The 24,011-nt window shown below is 41.5% G+C and overlaps 1 protein-coding gene across 1 annotated transcript in view; it reads left to right on the top strand.

Moving 5' to 3' along the window:
• The window catches only part of fa2h (fatty acid 2-hydroxylase), a 64,708-nt gene that overhangs the window by 31,286 nt on the left and 9,411 nt on the right, over window positions 1-24,011 (top strand). Inside the window, exons 2-5 of the mRNA XM_008123187.2 lie at window positions 3,603-3,689; window positions 10,169-10,311; window positions 11,495-11,601; window positions 22,116-22,288. Of these exons, the coding sequence (XP_008121394.2) occupies window positions 3,603-3,689; window positions 10,169-10,311; window positions 11,495-11,601; window positions 22,116-22,288 (510 nt within the window). The remainder of the gene's footprint in view (window positions 1-3,602; window positions 3,690-10,168; window positions 10,312-11,494; window positions 11,602-22,115; window positions 22,289-24,011) is intronic.

Raw genomic sequence — 24,011 nt, 5'->3', positions numbered from 1 at the left:
TGACGTTTAATAGGCTTTTCCTTAATCCCTCCTTATTATCCAACATTTTCGCTTATGCAACATTCTGCCGGCCAGTTTATGTTGGATAAGCGAGACTCTACCGTACAGCGAAGTACCGCATATGGTAATACATACATCTGAAATGATAAAAACCACAGAATTACAACCATACACATACATAATTACAGTAGAGTCTCACTTATCCAACACTCGCTTATCCAACATTCTGGATTATCCAACACATTTTTGTAGTCAATGTTTTCAATATATCGTGATATTTTGGTGCTAAATTCATAAATACAGTAATTACTACATAGCATTACTGCGTATTGAACTACTTTTTCTGCCAAATGTGTTGTCTAACATGATGTTTTGGTGCTTCATTTGTAAAATCATAACCTAATTTGATGTTTAATAGGCTTCTTCTTAATCTCTCCTTATTATCCAACGTATTCGCTTATCCAACGTTCTGCCAGCCCGTTTATGTTGGATAAGTGAGACTCTACTGTACAATGTAAGACATTAAAATTCTTAAAATGCAGTCAGTGTAGACCACATATGGACCATTGAACTGCATTACATGAGTCTACACTGACCATATAATGCAGATTGAAACTGCATTATATACCGTATATACTCGAGTATAAGCCGACCCAAATATACTGTAACTAACTCGCTTCGGGAACAAGTCAGCTGGCTCCTTCCTTCTGCTTTGCAAAGGCTTTTCTGAGCCTTAAGCGACGGCCTTTCTGCTCTTGCCCAAAGGGATCAAATGAATAAGTGAGAATCTTAAATATCTTCCTGCTTGAGCCTGGTGGCGCGTTAGCGTTGTTGTGATCGTGGTGCGCGCTTGTCCTTTTCGGCGGAACCTGTTTCAGTTGCATTGGACGCCGCAGGGAGCAAACCAGACAGACGGGCGAGGAAATAAGTTTGCTCCGCTTTGCAAAACTAGAGCTTCCAGGACTCTGTAGCATTGAGCCACTTCAGCCCACAGATTTGGACACAACTAGACATCATGTCAGGGGAAAACTTTTAGCTTCACCTTACACACATATACATGTGCACATGCACACATATATACACACACACACATATATACACACATATATATACACACACACATATATACACACATATATATACACACACATATACACACACACACATATATACACACATATATATACACACACATACACACACACACACATATATACACACATGTATGTGCACGTACACACAAATATATGCACATACACACATATACATACACACACACATATATACTCACATCTACACACATACATATATACATATGCGCACGTACGCACACACACACACACACACACACACATATATATATATATATATATATATATATATAGACTAGCTTTGCCCGGCCACGCGTTGCTGTGGCTTATGGGAATCCTTTGTTGGCCAGGTGGAATAGCAGTGAATAGCCTTGCAGTCTCAAAGCCTGGCTGTTTTCTGGAGTAGCTGGAGCTTTTTGTTGTATGAACGTAGAGGCATGGATGAGGGGTTGTGCTGCCAAGTTTAGTGTTTCTGGGATGTGTCGTTTTGTTGTTTTGTCCTAGGCCGAATTTTTTTTTATCCTTTTATATATATATAGATATATGGGAGCCCCTGGTGGCGCAGCGGATTAAACCTCTGAGCTGCTGAACCTGCTGACCGAAAGGCCGGCGGTTCGAATCTGGGGGCTAGGGTGAGCTCCTGCAATTAGCCCCAGCTTCTGCCAACCTAGCAGTTCGAAAACATGCAAAAATGTGAGTAGATCAATAGGTACTGCTCCGGTGGGAAAGTAATGGTGCTCCTTGCAGTCATGACCTTGGAAGTGTCTCCGGACAACGCCGGCTCTTCAGCTTAGGAATGGAGATGAGCACCCAGCCCCAGAGTCGGACGGGACTGGAATTAATGTGTTATTTATTTAGCTAGTGTTATTTAACTTGGGGAGGGATCCGTCAACCAAGTGAAGCCCACTTGCAGGCCAAGCTGGATTTGTTAATGGATAACTGGATGTGGAATCGCTGCAGGAAGGACACGCAAAGGCATGCGTGTTACTGTACTTATGGTACCGTATGTGCTGTTGCCCTCCGTCAGACCTTCCGGACCAGCGGACTCTTTGGAACACGCGGCTTGTTATTATTCCCAACGAGGTTTCGCTCGTTAAAAGCACCGCCGTCTGCATTGCTGACGTCCCCTTGTATTAAACTACACCTTCGACACAACTTTCCCTGAATGTATATTGTCAAAGGCCTTCATGGCCAGAATCACTGAGTTGTTGTGAGCCTTTCAGGCTGTCTGGCCATGTTCCTGAAGCATTCTCTCCTGACGTTTCGCCCACACCTATGGTTTCCTGGGGGGCCTCTGTGCATGCCTTGTTGGGAGGTGTTAGCTGGCTCTGGTTGTTTCCTGTCTGGAATACCCTTGTTTTCAGAGTATTGTTCTTTATTTACTGTCCAGGGGCCTCTGCGCATGCGCGGTTAGTAATTTTTTGTTTTGGGTTTTTTTTCTGTAATTTGGACCTAATTTTATAGGGTTTTTTAACTGAAAGACATAGATTGGAGGACTATGCTTTTTGTGGCCAAATGCGGTGTGATTTGGTCCAGTGGTTTTGTTGTTTACTCCGTGGAAAAAACACACATTGCTTTTTATATATATAGATATACACTAGCTGTGCCCGGCCACGCATTGCTGTGGCATAGTCTAGTGATATGGGAAATAAAAGTATTGAGGAATTGGTGGTCGTTAGTATATGTTATTTCCTAAAGCTTGTGAATATACAATATTTCTGGTTGTTCCTTTTTTCGCGTGTTGGAGGCAAATACGAATGCTGAAATTAGCCAGAATGATTAGCATGTAATGGCTAGGCATGTCCGATCGATGAAAAAAATGTTTCAATTCTCGTTTCTAAAGTAGGGGGCGCTGGCGCTTCGATATAGAAAGTATTTCCGATTTTTTCACCCAAAAATTTCAGATATTTCCGAAAATTCGTAATGATTCTAGATGTTTCTAAAATGGCGGACGCGCATGCGCAATCGCTACACACCGGGCTTGTATGGCAATCTTCCATGTGGAAGAACGTTAGCCCCCACCTTTGCGTCCATCGTGGAAGTTTCTGATTGGCCGGGGAGCAGCAGCCATGTTAGGCTGTGCTAAGCTCCCATTCAAGGTAGGTTGCAGAAACAAACAAAAAAATTTAAAAAAATATTTTTAAAAATATATTTAAAAAATTTTTTGGGGGAAAAAAATTAATGAAACATTAAGAGACAATTAGAGAATGGGCCAACAATGGTTCAAATTACATTGCTGGTTGCGCTGTGAGACAATGTCTCGGAATGCGTATCAAAAAGCGAGAACAATCCGAAATAATTCCGATATACGATTCAAAACGATTTTTTGGACATGTCTAGTAATGGCCTTTCAGCTTCAAAGCCTGGCTGCTTCCTCCCTCTTGCTGCAGGTCTGATACTTGAAAGGAAAGATGAGCTGGAAAGTCTCCTAAGACTGGATCCAGCTCCAGATTTGGGGATGCTGGGATCTTATTGCCCGGCATGAAACGCTCCCTGTGTTTTATCCCTTAGGACCACGTGGAGCGGTGGGATTCTGCCGTGACGGCTGCTGCTGCCAAAATGATGGATCCCAGGTGCAAAGCCGTGGATGAAGCAACGGTAGGAAGACCAAAAAATTCCCAAAAATGTTCTGTTCCTGGTTTGAAAGTGCTCTTTCATTGTGTGGTCCTGACTTTGAAATTCGTTGGTCTACTCCGGAAACTTCGTTCCTTAATAAGGTCGGCTTTTAGTAATGTAGGATGAAACAGCTTGGGGTGAATTATTATGTTATATTATTATTGTTGTTGTTGTTGTTGTTGTTGTTGTGGTCTCCACACAATAGTTCAGTCTTCAACATATCAGTCCTTAATAAGGTCAGATTTTAGGAATGTAGGATGAAACAGCTTGGGCTGAATTTTTATTATTATTATATATATTATAAGGACACAAAGTCAGTGTCCTAAAAGCAGCTGTATTTAAATGCTTTTAGTCTTCGCGTCTCCTTATGGAGAGAAAAAGCAGGATATAATAATAATAATAATAATAATAATAATAATAATAATAATAATAATAATGAAGCCATCAGAACAAATGCAATTAAGGCCAAGATTGAAAAGTCAGCTGATGACCCAAAATGCAGACTGTGCAAGGAAACCGACGAAACCATGGATCATATCCTCAGCTGCTGTAAGAAAATCGCACAGACAGACTACAAACAGAGGCACAACTCTGTGGCCCAAAGGATCCATTGGAACTGATGCCTCAAGTACCACCTCCCAGCAGCAAAGAACTGGTGGGATCACAAATCTCCAAAAGTATTGGAAAATGAGCACGCAAAGATACTGTGGGACTTCCGAATCTAGACTGACAAAGTTCTGGAACACAACACACCAGACATCACAGTTGTGGAAAAGAACAAGGTTTGGATCATGGATGTCGCCATCCCAGGTGACAGTCGCATTGATGAAAAACAACAGGAAAAACTCAGCCGCTATCAGTACCTCAAGGTTGAACTTCAAAGACTCTGGCAGAAACCAGTGCAGGTGGTCCCGGTGGTGATGGGCACACTGGGTGCCGTGCCAAAAGATCTCAGCTGGCATTTGGAAACAATAGACATTGACAAAATCACAATCTGCCAACTGCAAAAGGCCACCCTGCTGGGATCTGTAGCATCATCCAAAAATACATCACACAGTCCTAGACGCTTGGGAAGTGTTCAACTTGTGGTTTTGTGAAACGAAATCCAGCATATCTATCTTGTTTGCTGTGTCATAATAAAATAATAATAATAATAATAATATACATCACACAGTCCTAGCCCTTGATTGCACTTGGATGTGGAAGGCTAAGGGAATCCCCGTTGCAGAAGGTGACGTTTTGGAGGAAGGATCTGGCAAAACTACCTTGAGAACCCTATGAAGTTCATGATAAAAAACCTTACAAAATGCATGGTGTTGCCTTAAGGCCGTGATCAGAAGGACCTGAAAGAGTTTTGCTTTGCAAGTCATTCCCAGCGCATGAATAAACAAGGGAGGACAGTCAGCATTTATAAACTGGAGAGTCAAAATAGAACAGGCTTCACAATCAGCTATTGTTGCTGGTGCCTTGTGTGAGAGAGAAAGTGAATATTTATATATGTGTGTGTAATGTGCATAATTAGGATTGAGTTAACAACATAACCACTGGCCCAAATCACACCAAACTTGGCCACAAAACGAATGACTTTCCAAGGAGAGACCATCAGAAACATTATTCCACTCTTGTTGTGGTTCAGTCTGATGATGAAAGGGGATTTGGGTTTATGCAGGCTGACCAAGGAAATGTTGAAGGCTCTGAATTGTCAGAGAGGTCGCAGGCTAGCTGTGAAGCAGAAGTTTTCGATAAACAGACTAGTAGTGAAGCAGAAGTCAATGATAAGGCTGACCTTTCACAGGATTCAGAACATCAACGAGTCCCAGGTGGCTCTGGCAGCGAGTCGGAGGAGTCTTCCTTAGATAGGGATACAAGGTTAAGGTTAAGAGTTCATTGTCCCAGACGTTCTCTTAGAATCGCTGGTAAACGTGTGGGAACTCAAGGTCAGAGGAATGCTTTCTTGGCCTGTAAGCATGGCTAAATAAGGGAGAAACAGTCTGTGTGTGTGAATGATTGCAGTCTTGTTTTTCTTGGGCAACATGTGTCAGTCCGAAATTCACTATCAGCCCTATAGTGAATTTCTACTGAATCAGATCCACTGGCTCACAAAGCTGTGCTTGCTTTGCTCTCCTTTTTTTTGTCTACTGGGTGCGACCGGGTTTGTATTGTTTACATTCGTAAGACAACACCTACGGATGGATCGAGCGGAGGCCTCCTTCCTTCTTTCTCTCTTTCCGTGTTGCTTCTTGGACACCGTTTTTGTGATGGGAAACGGGCCCGAGTCAGTTCTGCAGGAAGCGTTGACATGAGCTCAATCGCTTGCTTGCTTGCATGGAACTGTACGATTCCATAGAAGCATGTGCTGGGTTTTGCATGAATCAGAACATGAAAAATGTCCTGTTCCTGCTTCAGACGTATTATTCCCATGCAATTGTGTGGTCCTTGCTTTGAAAGGAGTTATTATACTTCAGAAACTTATTTTCAAAGTCAGTGGCAACAATGTGTTGTCGAAGGCTTTCATGGCTGGAATCACTGGTTGCTGTGAGTTTTCTGGACCGTCTGGTCATGTTCTGGAAGCATTCTCTCCTGACGTTTCGCCCAGCTCTATGGCAGGCATCTTCAGAGGTAGTGAGTTCTGTTGGAAACTAGACAAATGGTGTATATATTTCTGAACTTTGGGTTGCTATGAGTTTTCCGGGCTGTCTGGCCATGTTCCAGAAGCATTCTCTCCTGACGTTTCGCCCAGCTCTATGGCAGGCATTTTAAGAGGTTGTGAGTTCTGTTGGAAACTAGACAAATGGTGAATATATTTCTGAACTTCGGGTTGCTATGAGTTTTCCAGTCTGGCCATGCTCCGGAAGCACTCTCTCCTGACGTTTCACCCACATCTATGGCAGACATCTTCAGAGGTTGTGAGTTCTGTTAGAAACTTGGCAAGTGGGATGCCAAAAAGAGGTCAAAAAAGAACAAAAACTGTGTTGCATAAAGTGATGAGCGAAGTTGCATCAGTGAGAAATCCTTACTCCCTGCGGAAACATCTCCGGCATCTCGCCTGCGCTGGTGCAGGATTGCAAAAAACGTATTGAGAAACGAAGTCCTTTCTGTTTAACGCGGAGGCGTCTACACTGTCGAATTAACACCGTTTTGCATTTTAGACATAGAATCCAAACTGTATTAATTCTTTGTAGCTTCAGGGTCCTCGCCGGAGATTAGATCGACTTGGATTTGTTAGTTTGGGCGACGGGTGAGCGACGGGGAAGTTGCAAATATCAACACAAGAAGGTGTGCGTTTGTTCCTTCAGGGTTGGACTTGGGTGTGTTGAGCGGGTAATTGTTAACGTCGGGTTAATCAGTGACGTTGTGTGCCTCCGGGAATGCTATATAAAGGTGTGGAATGTGCAACGTTGTGGTTGTATATGGGATACAGTCTTCTCGCAGGGGAACCTGAGGGCATCTAGACGGTCCCCACATTGGATGCCAGCGAAGCCGTGGTGCCAAGGCTGGGAAAAAGCCATGGTCATAATAACAATAATAATAACGTGTTGTCGAAGGCTTTCATGGCCGGGATCACAGGGTTGTTGTATGTCTTTTGGGCTGTGTGGCCATGTTCCAGAAGCATTCTCTCCTGACGTGTGCAAAACGTCAGGAGAGAATACTTCTGGAACATGGCCACACAGCCCGAAAGACATACAACAACCCAATAATAATAACAATGATAATAAGTAAGAAATAAAATAATAGTAATAATAATATTTTATTTCTTGCATTATTATTATTATTATTATTATTATTATTATTATTTTGCCCAATAATAACAATGATAAGTAAGAAATAAAATAATAATAGTAATAATAATACCAATTATGATAATAAGTAAGAAATAAAATAATAATAGTAATAATAATATTTTATTTCTTACCTTATTGTTATTATCATTATTTCTTACCCAATAATAACAATGGTAAGTAAGAAATAAAATAATAATAGTAATAATATTTTATTTCTTATCTTATTATTATTATCATTATTTCTTACCCAATAATAACAATGATAATAAGAAATAAAATAATAGTAATAAGTAATAGTAATAATAACCCTAAGCCGCCCTGAGTCCCCTCGGGTGAGAAGGGCGGGGTATAAATAATTGAAATAAATAAATAAATAAATAAATAAATAATATTTTATTTCTTACCTTATTATTAGTATTATTAATTATTTCTTACCCAATAATAACAATGATAACAAGAAATAAAATAATAGTAATAATAATATTTTATTTCTTACCTTATTATTAGTATTATTAATTATTTCTTACCCAATAATAACAGAAATAAAATAATAATAGTAATAATAATATTTTATTTCTTACCTTATTATTATTAATTATTTCTTACCCAATAATAACAATGATAATAAGTAAGAAATAAAATATTTCTACCAAATACATATCTTACTATACATGGAATATTGGGAAGACAAGACGCGAGTGATTGGAACTGATTGGATAAACGTTTGGAAGTAGAGGTTGGATGGCCATCTGTCGGGAGTGTTATAATAATAATAATAATAATAATAATAATAATAATAATAATAATAATACTTTATTTATACCCCGCCACCATCTCCCCGTGGGGACTCGGGCGGCTCACAATGTTACAAAGTAACAGAGCAAATACATTAACAATACACACAGTTTAAAACACAAGATAATAAAACAGAAGTTAAAACAAAGTGGTGCCTTTTTGCAATGAATGCAAAGGGTCTTTTGCAATGGGGTGAGAAAAAAAACATAATCATTGCATAAAATACACATATGTTTTTCTACCAAATACATATCTTACGATACACGGAATATCGTGAAGACGAGACCCGAGTGATTGAAACTGGTTGGATAAACAGAGGTTGGATGGCCATCTGTCAGGAGTGGTTTAGTGGTGCCTTTCTGGGTGATTCTCCTATTTGTTACAAAGGCCAACATAGCAATGCGGTGTTCTTCTTGAATCCGGAAACTCGGCGTACCTGTCCGCAGGGCGTGGGAGGGACCGGCCGAGAAGGATCTTTATCTCTTGAGAAATTGGCTTTGCAAAAGATTGGCAATTAATCCGTCCGGGGACACAGCCCAGCCCTTTGCAAAACATAAAGCAGATCCCATCGTCAACACGGCAAAGGCTTTTGTGCCGAACGTCAATAGGCGGAAAGGCTTTGTTTGCAGCAGGTCAACATAAAAACCATTGACCTGCTGAAGGTATTTTTGGACCGTCATTGGCGGTCGTAAAGAACCTTTTAATGGGCACGCGGGTCATATAGGAATCTGGCGTTCCGAATCCTCCCAAAATGACTTCCGCTGTTGTTTTACTACCTCCTTCAACACCCTCGTGTTGCAAGATAGAATAACTGAATTAATACTTAATATTTATCAAAATATTAAATAATATTTAATTTTAAAATAACATTATTCAGTATGTAAATATTAAATTGATATACTATAATATATTATTATTATTAAACTGGTATTTAATTTGTACATAATAAATGGATATACTATAAAATATTATTATCAAAGTGGTATTTAATATGTACATATTAAATGGATATACTATAATATAATATCATTAAACGGGTATTTAATGTGTAAATGTTAAATTGATATACTATAAAATATTATTATTAAACTCGTATTTAATATGTAAATGTTAAATTGATATACTATAATATAATATTATTAAACTGTATTTCATGTAAATATTAAATTGATATTTTGTAATATATTATCATTAGACTGGTATTTAATATGTAAATATTAACTTTATATACTATAATATATTATTATTATTAACTGGTATTTAATATGTAAATATTAAATGGATATACTATAATATATTATTATTAAACTCGTATTTAATATGTAAATGTTAAATTGATATACTATAATATATTATCATTAAACTGGTATTTAATGTGTAAATATTAAATAGATATACTATAATATAATATCATTAAACTGGTATTTAATATGTAAATGTTAAATCAATATACCATAATGTATTATTATTAAACTGGTATTTAATGTGTAAATATTAAATCAATATACTAGAATATATTATTATTAAACTGGTATTTAATGTGTAAATATTAAATCAATATACTAGAATATATTATTATTATTAAACTGGTATTTAATATGTAAATATTAAATTGATATAATTTATTATTATTAAACTGGGATGTATTTAATATGGGTGAGAGCATTGCCTTGTAAATTTTGTGACTGGTTTTGTTGGATTTCGATTTCCTTGATTATTAGTATTGGCACGTGTAGTGCAGTTGCAACGGATGCTTCCAATGCAAGACTGTGACATGGGGAGGAATCTCTGGGCGAGAGCGCCGCCTTGTAAGTTTGTCGGACTTGGTTTCCTTTATTGTTTGCATTGTGCCGTTGTGATTGACGTGTCTCCTCTGTGTTGCAGGACCTGGTGGACTGGCGGAAGCCTCTTCTGTGGCAAGTGGGCCATTTGGGGGAGAAGTACGACGAGTGGGTCCACCAGCCGGTCAACCGGCCCATCCGCCTCTTCCACTCGGACTTCATCGAGTCCCTCTCCAAGACCGCATGGTGAGATTTGGAGGAATATGGGGGTGAATGGGGACCCCCAGCAGCCCCAGAGGTGGAGGGGACTCCAGGGGCCATCTAGTCCAACCCTAGTCCGGCTTCTGCAGGAAGACACAATCAAAGCCCTCCCGACAGATGCCTCTCCAGACTCTGCTTAAGAATCTCAATTGAAGGTGGAAGTGGGCATGCCAAAACCTGTGGCTTGGCTGGGAGGAACCTGACTCAGAAATAATAATAATAATAATAATAATAATTATTATTATTATTATTATTATTATTATTATTATTATTTAATAGTAATAGTTATAATAATAATACTTCAATAATAATTGTACATATTAACTAATAGTAATAGTAGTAATAAATTTAAATGATAACTTAAATAATAACAATCAATTTAAAGTATAATAATAATAAAGTTTTTTATGGTGTTGTAAATTAGTTAAATTAGCCTCCCTGCGAAAAGCGGTACCTACATTTCCTACTCAACAGATGCAACTGTCTTTTGAGCTGCTTAGGTCAACAGCGAGCTAGTGTCACGATCTCCAATCCTTGACATCTCTGGTCGGCTGACAAGGAACAGATGCCATCCATAAAACCTCAATGACCCTCTGGTATGTGGGAGCCCCTATATATGTGGGCCAAAGAGAAGGTTCTGGCATTCGGTACAAATTGTCGGATCCTCTTCTCCCAGCTGTGCTGTGGGTCAGTCTTCCACCGAAAAAGCACCAAGACACGCTGGTAGATTCCAACAGATTTGTATTGTACCGAATGCCAGAACCTTCTCTTTGGCCCACATATATAGGGGCTCCCACATACCAGAGGGTCATTGAGGTTTTATGGCTGGCCTGTTTTATGGCTGGCATCTGTTTCTTGTCAGCCGACCAGAGATGTCAAGGATTGGAGATCATGACAGCTAGGTTGTTCATGGTCAGGAGCTCAATCCGACCCAGGCTGGCTTCAAACTCGGTCAGTAGTGATTTATTGCAGCTGGCAACTAACCAGCTATGCCACAGCCTGGACTAGATGCTCTTTGGGGACCCGTTCCAATCCTAACAAAGTGTCGACTGCATGGGAGTCTGGTGGCATCTCCTTCTCTGTCGGGAGATGGGAAAGGCTCTCGCAAGACTTGCGCATGAAGCAGGTATCATATTTTGACTTTTCCCCCTTCCGTCTCTCCTCCCAGGTACATGGTGTGCATCGTCTGGATCCCGCTGGTGCTGTATCTCACCTGGTCGTGCTACACATCCCTGGCGCGGGGAGAGACGCGGCTCTTTGCCACCTTCACCACAGGTGAGCTTGCCTGGGACTGACCGGCATCCTTATCAATGACGTGGGTGAAGGTTTAGAGGGAATGAGATGAACATGAGCCAAGAGTGTGATGCAGCAGCTGAAAAAGCCAATGTGTTGCACCCAACAATAGTCCACCTTGCTCTCAACACACACCACTGAGACACACTTGGTATAAACAGTTTATTGGCAAAAAGGTATAGTAAAAAGGCAGTAAGCAAAAGGCAATGATCAAAAGAGAATCCAAAGTCCCAGAAACAGTTTAAAAAAACCCCTAAATATCCAGGCTTAAAACAGGAGCCTGATGTTCCAGGCTTGAAGGTAAAGGATACAAACAGGAACATGAAGGCAAAATGCTTCCAAAAACTTGAGCTAGAACATGAGGCTTGAAACAGGAACAAAGCAGGAGATCTTGCTCTAAAAGCAAAGTTCCTTGATCTGAGATGCTATCCCAACATCTCTTCTATTTACCCATTTTTGCAAGACATGAACGCATTTCTTTGACCTTGGGTTCCCAGCCTTTTGGCCGCAATCTTTACCTGGGAAGCAACCTCGCATTTCAGTCTCATTGCACTCCCTCAATATCACAATCTGAAAGTGAAACACCTGGCAGTTGTTGACTTCCCTCCTCCCATTCTGAAACACAGGGTCAAGCTGATCTGAATCGTCTGCTATCTCATCCTGGCTCTGTTCCTGCGGCACACGCAGAGTCTCCTGCTGCTGCTCAGGCTGTACATTCTCAGACTGTATAACCCCAAATCCTCCTTCATCATCAGACTGAGCCACAACACAATGGGATTCTGGGCTGCTGTTGGGGCTCAGGGATTTCTCAGAAGACGAGGGGGATGCTGGGTTTCCTTCTGAGGAGACTGGGTGTGATCAAGGTGAATTGAAAGCTTTAGATAAGAGAGAAATGCAGACAGAGGATGTTCTGGATTCCAATGCTCATTCCTTAGAAAAGGGAAACTGGTGAAAGGTCCATTTCTCTTGGAATCAGCCTTCAGTTGATGCAGATGGTGAGGAGTTTTCCCGTGATATCTGATTAGGTCTTTGCAAGGAGGGAGTGAAGGATAGATTAATATGGCAGTCAGAAAGGCTCTGAGAAATCCTTGCAACCCAGGTGCGTGAGACACAATGTCATGGCTTCTTGGTTGGGCTTGGGCTTAAATTAAGTGCCTCTCAGAGCAGACAGTGTTGCCAAAAGATTTAGGTTCCTAACTCAAGTTCATGATTCAAGTTCCCTGTGCTTGCCTATGTTCCTGGAAGAGTTTTGTCCTGGGACAAGTTCTGCTTTCATATTTACGGATGCATGCCTGTGATCTCGATTTCCTTGATGCCATGCCATTCTTGCACTATTTGTTCCTTTGTATTTGGACGACTGCTGTTTTATAGCTCCTTTCCCACCGCTCTTTGGGGAAATGCTTTTCTTCCTTTTGCACACAATGTTCTTAATAAACTGCTGTGGTTAGTACTACTAGACAGTGGTGTGGCGCTGGGCGAAAAGGTGAAAAGATGCCTCAACAGGAGCTGAATTTATTATATAATAAATTTTTTATATAATATATAATAAATTATGAATCGGTTTCCCCTGTAATAGGCAGTAAGAGCACCTCAAGCTTCAGAGAACTTCTGTTCAACCATTTCAGAGCTCTCTGCTTGGGCGGTGATGGCATGATCGTCAGCACAGAATAATATTGAATGCGTAACACCTTCCCGGGTCATCCTCAGGGCTCGAGGTGCTTGTCTGTTCTTACGATGGAAGGTACACGTCTGCATTTTAGATAGATTATGAATCAGCTGGTTTTCCCTGTCACAGACATAGACTTGTCAGCAGGTTATGACGCTGTCAATCATTGCCCCCTCCGAAGAAAAATTGTCACCTCACCCACTTCATAGGAAGAGAATTGAGTATTGGTATTTCGGAGGAGGCTTTTGGGGGCCGAAGGGTGGCAGAGCCTTTCTCTAGAAGGTTCTGAGGAGAGAAGCTATCTCGGAGTCAACAAGTGAGGTCACAGATACCACTTGTGCCAAAAGAGGTGTGGAAGGTGAGGAAGACCATCGGCAATTGGTCAAGTTTAGATAAGCCAAGATATACATTCTTTGTTAACTGCGACACACTTTGCAGCGATACAGACCTTTGTGTGTGTACGGCTGTTTTGCCTTCTCATAACTATGATGAAAATAATCTTTGCTTTTTGTACTCTCACGAGACTGGGTTTTTTGCCTGATTTGCCTCCTGAGCCAGAACCCTTACAGTATGACTATATTCCAGTAGCATTCTCTCCTAACATTTCACCTGCATCTGTGGCAAACGGCTTCTTCATAGGATCTGATGTGAGTCTAGCAAGCGGAGTGTATATACAGTAGAGCAGGGGTCCTCAAACTTTGTAAGTGGGGGGCCGATTCACAGTCCCTCAGCCTGTTGGGGGGCCGGACTAGGATGAAATAGTCCAGAGTTAGGATTGTTGTTGTTGTGTGCCTTCAAGTCGTTTCAGACTTAGGTCAACCCTAAGTCTAAAGTTTAGGACAGGTCACTGACCTTGGGGGGGGGGGGGTCTTAGTTTGGGGACCCCTGATCTAGACAATCTCATAAGACCATAGGTAGGTAAGCAAAGAGATCCCCCAAAGACCGTCTAAATGGTCTCATAAGACCATAGGTAAGGAAAGGGACCCTCAAAGGACATCTAGACGGTCTCATAGCACCATAGGTAAGGAAAATGACCTCCAAAAGCCATCTATGTGTTCTCATAAGGCCATGGCTAAGCAAAGAGACCTGCAAAGACTATCTAGACGATCTCATAAGACCATAGGTAAGGAAAGGGACCCTCAAAGGACATCTAGACGGTCTCATAGGACCATAGGTAAGGAAAATGACCTCCAAAAGCCATCTATGTGTTCTCATAAGGCCATGGCTAAGCAAAGAGACCTGCAAAGACTATCTAGACGATCTCATAAGACCATAGGTAAGGAAAGGGACCCTCAAAGGACATCTAGACGGTCTCATAGGACCATAGGTAAGGAAAATGACCTCCAAAAGCCATCTATGTGTTCTCATAAGGCCATGGCTAAGCAAAGAGACCTGCAAAGACTATCTAGACGATCTCATAAGACCATAGGTAAGGAAAGGGACCCTCAAAGGACATCTAGACGGTCTCATAGGACCATAGGTAAGGAAAATGACCTCCAAAAGCCATCTATGTGTTCTCATAAGGCCATGGCTAAGCAAAGAGACCTGCAAAGACTATCTAGACGATCTCATAAGACCATAGGTAAGGAAAGGGACCCTCAAAGGACATCTAGACGGTCTCATAGGACCATAGGTAAGGAAAATGACCTCCAAAAGCCATCTATGTGTTCTCATAAGGCCATGGCTAAGCAAAGAGACCTGCAAAGACTATCTAGACGATCTCATAAGACCATAGGTAAGGAAAGGGACCCTCAAAGGACATCTAGACGGTCTCATAGGACCATAGGTAAGGAAAATGACCTCCAAAAGCCATCTATGTGTTCTCATAAGGCCATGGCTAAGCAAAGAGACCTGCAAAGACTATCTAGACGATCTCATAAGACCATAGGTAAGCAAAGAGACCTCCAAAAACAAGGTAGACTTAGGTCAACCCTGAGTCTAAAGTTTAGGACAGGGGCCAGGTCAATGACCTTGGAGGGCCGCATCCGGCCCGCGGGCCTTAGTTTGGGGACCCCTGCAGTAGAGTCTCGCTTATCCAACCTTCACTTATCCAACGTTCTGGATTATCCTACGCAGTCTCCACAGCTGTTTCTCTAAGCAGCAAGGACTGGACTTTTTATGGATTTAACTTCTGACAATGTTGTTACTGCAAGTTCGTTTTATGCAATTCTATCTTTATTTGTAGGCAATTTGTTAGTAGTCGAAGTTTTTATCGTCAGTGCCTTCTCCTGGGACAGTTCCCTCCTTGTTTACATCTTGCAAGCCCGGCTTCCCTTTGGCTTCCCCTTAAAGTTGCCAAGTCAAGTCCTCTTGTTGATATTGACCCACGTTGGTTATGAAACTGACATCAAGGAATTGCGAAGAGGGTTGTAAAATGTGTTTATACGAGAACGGAATAAAATGTCAGGCCAGCGATAAAAATAACAATAGCAGGAGTGGCGACTCATCCCTTCTTGGAATCCGTGCCAAACGCCAACGCTTGGGTTTGCCGACGTGTGTGGCTAAGATCGTGGTGGAACCGAGGTCGAGTTGACCTTCCTTCAGTCTAGGAAGGTCTGAAACGGTTGCGATAAGGGTGAGTCTGAGCATGGAAAGAGTGCCTCGCCCTGCAAATCTATATATATAAAGGAGTGATGGCATCACGGCGACCAACAAAACAACAAAACTACAGGCCCCCCGAACCTCGAAATTTGACAACACAACCCATCATCCACGCCTCTAGGTTGATACAACAAAAAGAAAAGAAAAATAAAGTCCTAATTAGAGGGAGAGGAATAATTGTTTCCTCAATACTTTATTTCCCATACCACCAGACTTCGCCACAGCAACGCGTGGCCGGGCACAGCTAGTCTATATATATAAAAGGGGAATGAAATTTGGGCCTAGGACAAAACAACCAAAGTACACATCCCAGAAACACTAAACTTGGCAGCACAACCCCTCATCCATGCCTCTACGTTCATACAACAAAAAGAAAACAAAAATAAAGTCCTAATTTTATCCAATTGCTGCCAGTTAGAAGGCTAAGCTCCGCCCACTTGGTCTCCTAGCAACCCACTCAGCCCAGGGGACAGGCAGAGTTGGGCCTCACTTAGGCCTCTTCCACACTGCCTATAAAATACAGATTATCAGATTTGAACTGGATTATATGGCAGTGTAGACTCAAGGCCCTTCCACTCAGCTATAGAACCCATTTAGAATCTTATATTATCTGCTTTGAACTGGATTATCTTGGATTATCTTGACTCCACACTGCCATATAATCCACTTCAGTGTGCAGTCGGACACAACTGGACTTAATGTCAGGTAAAACCTTTAGCCTTGACCTTAACTACCACCAATTCCTCAATACTTTATTTCCCAGACCACCAAACTTCGCCACAGCAACGCATGGCCGGGCACAGCTAGTCTATATATAAAAGGGTAATGTATACAGTAGAGTCTCACTTATCCAACATAAAGGGGCCGACAGAACGTTGGATAAGCGAATATGTTGGATAATAAGGAGAGATCAAGAAAAAACCTATTAAACATCAAATTTGGTTATGATTTTACAAATTCAGCACCAAAACATCATGCTATACAACAAATTGGACAGAAAAAGTAGTTCATTCCACATTAATGCTATGTAGTAATTACTGTATTTACGAATTTAGCACCAAAACATCACGATATATTGAAAACATTGACTACAAAAATGCGTTGGATAAGTTGGATAAGTGAGTGTTGGATAACTGAGACTCTACTGTATATGTATATATATAAAAGGGTAATGAAATTTCGGCCGAGGACAAAACAACAAAACTACACATCCCAGAAACACTAAACTTGGCAGCACAACCCCTCATCCATGCCTCTACGTTTATACAACAAAAAGCTCCAGCTACTCCAGAAAACGGCCAGGCTTTGAGACTGCAAGGCTATTCACTGCTATTCCACCTGGCCAACAAAGGATTCCCATAAGCCATAGCAACGCGTGGCCGGGCAAAGCTCGTGACATTCTAATTTCCCCGTTCCTGGTAATTCATGCCAACGCTTAGGTTTGCCAACGTGTGTGGCTAAGCTCGTGGTGGAACCAAGGCCAGTCTGGGAGGTGTGAAACGGTCACGATAAGGGTGTGTCTGAGCATGGGAAGAGTGCCGCTCCCTGCCAATCACATTCTAATTTCCCCGTTCCTGGTTTGAAAGTGTTGTTTCCTGTTTCATTGTGTGGTCCTGACTTCGAAAGGAGTGGTTCTTTCTCTGATTCTGCATTCGGTGCTCCTTCCAGGCACGACTCCCTTGTCTGCTATTATCAACCGCCCAAATATTCAACGAGGAATATATTTTATAATTACACCTATTTGCCAGACCTTCACAGGCCTTTCATACATATAAACTATGAATGCATGTATGAAAGCTTGAATATATAGGAGCAAAAATAGAATCGAGGAAATTAATGTGTATAAGATAATAATAATAATAATAATAATAATAATAATAATAATAATAACAACAACAACAACCCAAAATGACCCAAAATGACCCAAAATGCAGACTGTGCAAGGAAACCGACGAAACCATGGATCATATCCTCAGCTGCTGTAAGAAAATCGCACAGACAGACTACAAACAGAGGCACAACTATGTGGCCCAAATGATTCATTGGAACTTATGCCTCAAGTACCACCTGCCAGCAGCAAAGAACTGGTGGGATCACAAACCTGCAAAAGTACTGGAAAATGAGCACGCAAAGATACTGTGGGACTTCTGAATCCAGACTGACAAAGTTCTGGAACACAACACACCAGACATCACAGTTGTGGAAAAGAAAAAGGTTTGCATCATGGATGTTGCCATCCCAGGTGACAGTCGCATTGACGAAAAACAACAGGAAAAACTCAGCCGCTTTCAGGACCTCAAGATTGAACTTCAAAGACTCTGGCAGAAACCAGTACAGGTGGTCCCGGTGGTGATGGGCAGAAAATCCCATCACACAGTCCTAGACACTTGGGAAGTGTTCGACCTGTGGTTTTGCGAAACGAAATCCAGCATATCTATCTTGTTTGCTGTGTCATAATAAAATAATAATAATAATAATAACAACAATAACAACAACAATATTGCCCCTTATTTATGGAATGCCTTGCCAGTTGAAACTCAAACTATTGATGTTTTATATTTTATCATCGCTTGTATTTTGATTTTGCTGTAAGCCGCCCTGAGTCCCCTTTGGGGGAGATGGAGGCGGGATATAAATAAACTTCTTCTTCTTCTTCTTCTTATTATTATTATTATCTGACACCTACTTGCCTTTCAGAAAGCCTGCAAAACCTTTCGCTTCCGACAAGCTTTCGATGGGTGAAAAACCCGGGGCTATGTCTGTTTTTATTGTTATTTTAAAGCTAATTGTATTGTTTTAATTTATTTCTGTAAACCGCTCCGAGCCAAACTGGGAGTAGCGGTATACAAGTCTAATAAATAAATAAATAACTTTATTTATATACCGCTCTATTTCCCCAAGGGGACTCAGCGCGGTTTCCAACATAAAGCATAAAATTACCAACAGAAAACATACAGTAGAGTCTCACTTATCCAAGCTAAACGGGCCGGCAGAAGCTTGGATAAGCGAATATGTTGGATAATAAGGAGGGATTAAGGAAAAGCCTATTAAACATCAAATTAGGTTATGATTTTACAAATTAAGCACCAAAACATCATGTTAGACAACAAATTTGACAGAAAAAGTAGTTCAATACGCAGTAATGCTATGTAGTAATTGCTGTATTTACGAATTTAGCACCAAAATATCACGATTTATTGAAAACATCGACTACAAAAATGCGTTGGATAATCCAGAACGCTGGATAAGCGAGTATTGGATAAGTGAGACTCTACTGTATCACTCTGAGGATGCCTGCCATAGATGTGGGTGAAACGTCAGGAGAGAATGCTTACATAACACAGCCAGACAGTCTGGAAAACTCACAGCAACTCAAAGATTGGAATTATAAACCCCACTTGGCTATTTTCCAACAGACCTCCCAACCTCTGAGGATGCTTGCCATGGATGTGGGCGAAACGTCAGGAGAAAATGCCTCTGCAGCACAGTTAGACAGCCTGGAAAACTCACCACAACCCAGTATTTCAGGCTTTGAAATCCTTTGACGACACATAGAGCAAAATGTGCTGCAGAGTGTCCCTCCTGCAAAGAGTTTGACGAACTTTTCTCATATTTTTTGTGATGGAACCAATTAGGGAACGACGTTGTTCACCCAGAGAGAGGAATGCGTGTTGCATGGTGGAGATGTTCAGGCCGAGCCAGGGTGACGGGGAGGTTTCTGCTTGCGGGGAGAGAGAGAGAGAGAGAGAGAAAGCGGCCATTGTCCGGCTGCGACACAGAGGAGGGCTTGTGCCCGGCCAACGCGTTCGGCCTCTCGCCCGGTTGTCTCTCCGCCGGGCACCTGCCGCTGGCCGCCTCTGTCCCTTGTTCTCGGCTGGAACGTGGTCCGTGGCCGTGGGTGGTGCCACCACGCTGTACCAAGCGCAAGGAAGGCTGCCCATGCTCTTCACAGCCGGGAACTCAATGCAAGCACATGGTTTCTCTTGGGCAGTGGTTTCCAACCATCCGAATGCCGTCACCCCTTAATGCAGCTCCTCATGTTGTGGTGAGCCCCAACCATAAAATTATTTTATGGGTTTTCAGTCTAACAGCTGAGTTACCAGTGTGCCATTGCATCAGTGGTTCTCAACCGTCCGAATGCCGCGACCCCTTAATGCAGTTCCTCATGTTGTGGTGAACCCCAACCATAAAATTACTTCATGGTTTTTCAGTCTAACAGCTGAGTTACCGGTGTGCCATTACTTCAGTGGTTCTCAACCGTCCGAATGCCGCGACCCCTTAATGCAGTTCCTCATGTTGTGGTGAACCCCAACCATAAAATTATTTTATGGTTTTTCAGTCTAACAGCTGAGTTACTGGTGTGCCATTACATCAGTGGTTCCCAACCGTCCTAATCGCGCCACCCCTTAATGCAGCTCCTCATGTTGTGGTGAGCCCCAACCATAAAATTACTTCATGGTTTTTCAGTCTAACAGCTGAGTTACCGGTGTGCCATTACACCAGTGGTTCCCAACCGTCCGAATGCCTCCACCCCTTAATGCAGTTCCTCATGTGGTGGTGACCCCCCAACCATAAAATTATTTCCGTTGCAACTTCACAACTGTCATTTTGCCACTGTTGTGAATGGTAATGTCAGTATCTGATGTGCAGGATGTATTTTCATTCACTCTGGACCACATTTGGTACAAATACCCGATACGCCCAAATTTGAGCTTAAGTTTGGGAGTTGTAGTTGACCTACATCCAGAGAGCACTGCGGACTCAAACTATCATGGATCTGGACCAAATTCGGCATGAAAACTCAATAATAATAATAATAATAATAATAATAATAATAATAATAATAATAATAGTGATAAGTTTATTTATATCCCGCCTCCATCTCCCCCAAAGGGGACTCAGGGCGGCTTACAGCAAAATCAAAATACAAGCAATGATAAAATATGAAACATCAAAGGACAACAAACAACAAAAACCAATAATAAAATATACACAATAGGCGAAAAAACACAACACAGAATTCAAACATTGAATTAAAAACAATGAGGTTGCAATAGTGGATAAGCAAGGTTCACATTCTGAGTAACAAATTCGTAAATAGATAAAGTGCCCAAATATGAACAGTGGTGGAGTTTGGGGAAACTAGACCTTGACTGTTAACAGTCAGGAGCTCAATCCGACCCGGGCTTCGAACTCATGACCTCTTGGTCAGTAGTGATTTATTGCAGCTGGCTACTAACCAGCTGCGCCATAGTCTGACGTATTATAATTATCAATATTATGTGGCCGGCATGACTGCATGGAGCGCTGTTACCTTCCCGCCGGAGCGGTACCTATTGATCTACTCACATTTGCATGTTTTCGAACTGCTAGGTTGGCAGAAGCTGGAGCTAACAGCGGGCACTCATTCTGCTCCTGGGATTTGAACCTGGGACCTTTCAGTCTGCAAGTTCAGCAGCTCAGCGCTTGAACACACTTTGCCACCGGGGCTCCTATATCTATATATATAAAAGAGTGATGGGATCACGGCGACCCACAAAACAACAAAACTACAAACCCCCCAACCTCGAAATTTGACAACACAACCCATCATCCACGGCTCTAGGTTGATACAACAAAAAGCAAAGAAAAATAAAGTCCTAATTAGAGGGAGAGAAATAATTGTTTTTATCCAATTGCTGCCACTTAGAAGGCTAAGCTCCGCCCACTTGGTCTCCTAGCAACCCACTCAGCCCAGTGTTAATAAAATAATAAAAAAATAAAATAAATACAAATAATACAATAAAAATAATAAAAAAACACTAAAAAATTAATACAATCAAATACTATAACAAAATAACTAAAAACAATACAACAAAATAATAAAATATAATAAATAAAAAATATAAGTTACAATACAATTAATTAAAAAAAATACAAATAACGTCAAATAAAAATTCCACAACAACTTTTAACCAGTACCACCACCCCTTTGCCACAGCAACGCGTGGCCGGGCACAGCTAGTTATGAATAATGATGTTATTATTATATTTATCGTTATTATTGTTATATTATTACCTCTGACTATATAATTTGGAAATGACTGTTGTCGTCATGCCTCGCTGAGTTGGCCCTCATTGGAGTAGAATGCCAGTTTGAACGCATGTGCTTTTGGTGTCCAAATGGCTTTTCCTGACCTTCTCCGTGTGCCGGTGTGGTAACTGGGTCTCCTTCCCTCCTCCTCCGCAGCCTACTCCATCCCCGTCCACCCGTACTGCTTCCCGCTGCTCTTTGTGCTGGGCATGGGCATCTGGTCCTTCCTGGAATACTTCATCCACCGCTTCATCTTCCACATGAAGCCGCCCGCCAGCAACTACTACCTGATCACCATCCATTTCCTGCTCCATGGGCAGCATCACAAGGTAATTCCCGAAAGACGGAACTGGCGTTTCCTGAATCTGCTTGTTGAAGTGGGTGACGGATGTGAGGTGGATAAATTGAGACACTAACAGCCATCCGTCTCAATTCTCCCCTCCGCTCGACCACCCAGCATCTGCTTAGTAGCACGAACAAATCAAACTGCATAGCTGTCAGCCGATCCAGTGGTAATTAGTTTATTATTTATTATTTATTTACAACATTTATACCCCGCCCTTCTCACCCGAGGGGACTCAGGGCGGCTAAATACTTTATTTACAAGTACAGTAGAGTCACTTATCCAAGCTAAACGGGCCGGCAGAAGCTTGGATAAGCGAATAACTTGGATAATAAGGAGGGATTAAGGAAAAGCCTATTAAACATCAAATTAGGTTATGATTTTACAAATTAAGCACCAAAACATCCTGTTATACAACAAATTGGACAGAAAAGGTAGTTCAATACGCAGTAATGTTATGATGTAATTACTGTATTTACGAATTTAGCACCAAAATATCATGATATATTGGAAACATGGACTACAAAAATGGCTTGGATTATCCAGAGGCTTGGATAAGCAAGGCTTGGATTAGTGAGACTCTACTGTATACATAGATATCTGCTTTCTGAGTTAAAACACGGCTGTGTTTTGCCTGCAACACTACTTTGAGAGCATACAAACCTAAAAGACTGATATCGAGGTGGATAGAGGCAGCTTGTTTCAACCCAGATATCGCCCTGTAACCATTGCTCCTGGGTGTTAACAGGAAATAACACTTTCAAACCAGGAACAGATAGAAATAAAAGAGAAATATAAAATAAATCTGTTTGCAGATGATACCTTCTTATCGATGGAACACCTCTAGTCTCAACCAATTTAACATTGGGTTGTTGTGAGTTTTCTAAGTGTTATGCCCATGTTCCAGAAGCATTCTCTCCTGACGTTTTGCCCACATCTGTGGCGGGCATCCTCAGAGATTGGGAGGTATATTGGAAAAACTAAGCAAGGAAGGTTTATACGACATATTGTATATATCTGTGGAAAGTCCAGGGTGGGAGAAAGGACTCTTGTCTTTTGGAGGCCAGTGTGGATGTTTTAAAAAATCACTTTGATTAGCGTTAAATGGCCTTCGAATCTTCACATCCTAGCCTGTGGGAATCCTTTGTTCAGAGTCGTTAGCCGCCCCTGATTGATCCATGTCTGGAATTCCTTTGTTTTCTCAGTGTTGTTCTTTATTTACTGTCCTGATTTTGGAGTTTTTTTTAAATACTGGGAGCCGGATTTTGTTCATTTTCATGGTTTCCTCCTTTCTGTTGAAATTATCCACATGCACTGAGGATGCCTGCCATAGAAACGTCAGGAGAGAATGCTGCTTCTGGAACATGGCCACACTGCCTGGAAAACTCACAACAACCCAGTGATTCCGGCCATGAAAGCCTTCAACAGCACATTAAATATCATTTCCTAATTGGCTCTATCATAAAAACAGGGGGAAAGGAAGGAACCCGAGGCTGTTAGGAATGGTGGGAGTTGAAGTCCAAAACGTCCAGCTGTGAATAGCTGAAATGATTTTTTCTCCTGCTTTCACACAAAGAAAAGCGTTTATTTGATCCCTGTGTGGGATTCCGCTGCCCCGATTCGTACGAAGCACGTTCAACTTGTCAGCGCATGCACATTCCTAGAATATTATCGTGGGCATCTTTTTATTAATGTGAGGCAACAATTTG

Source organism: Anolis carolinensis, unplaced genomic scaffold (assembly GCF_035594765.1).
Source record: "Anolis carolinensis isolate JA03-04 unplaced genomic scaffold, rAnoCar3.1.pri scaffold_9, whole genome shotgun sequence".
NCBI classification, from domain to species: Eukaryota; Metazoa; Chordata; class Lepidosauria; order Squamata; family Dactyloidae; genus Anolis; species Anolis carolinensis.
This window is presented reverse-complemented; position numbering and strand designations above follow the sequence as displayed.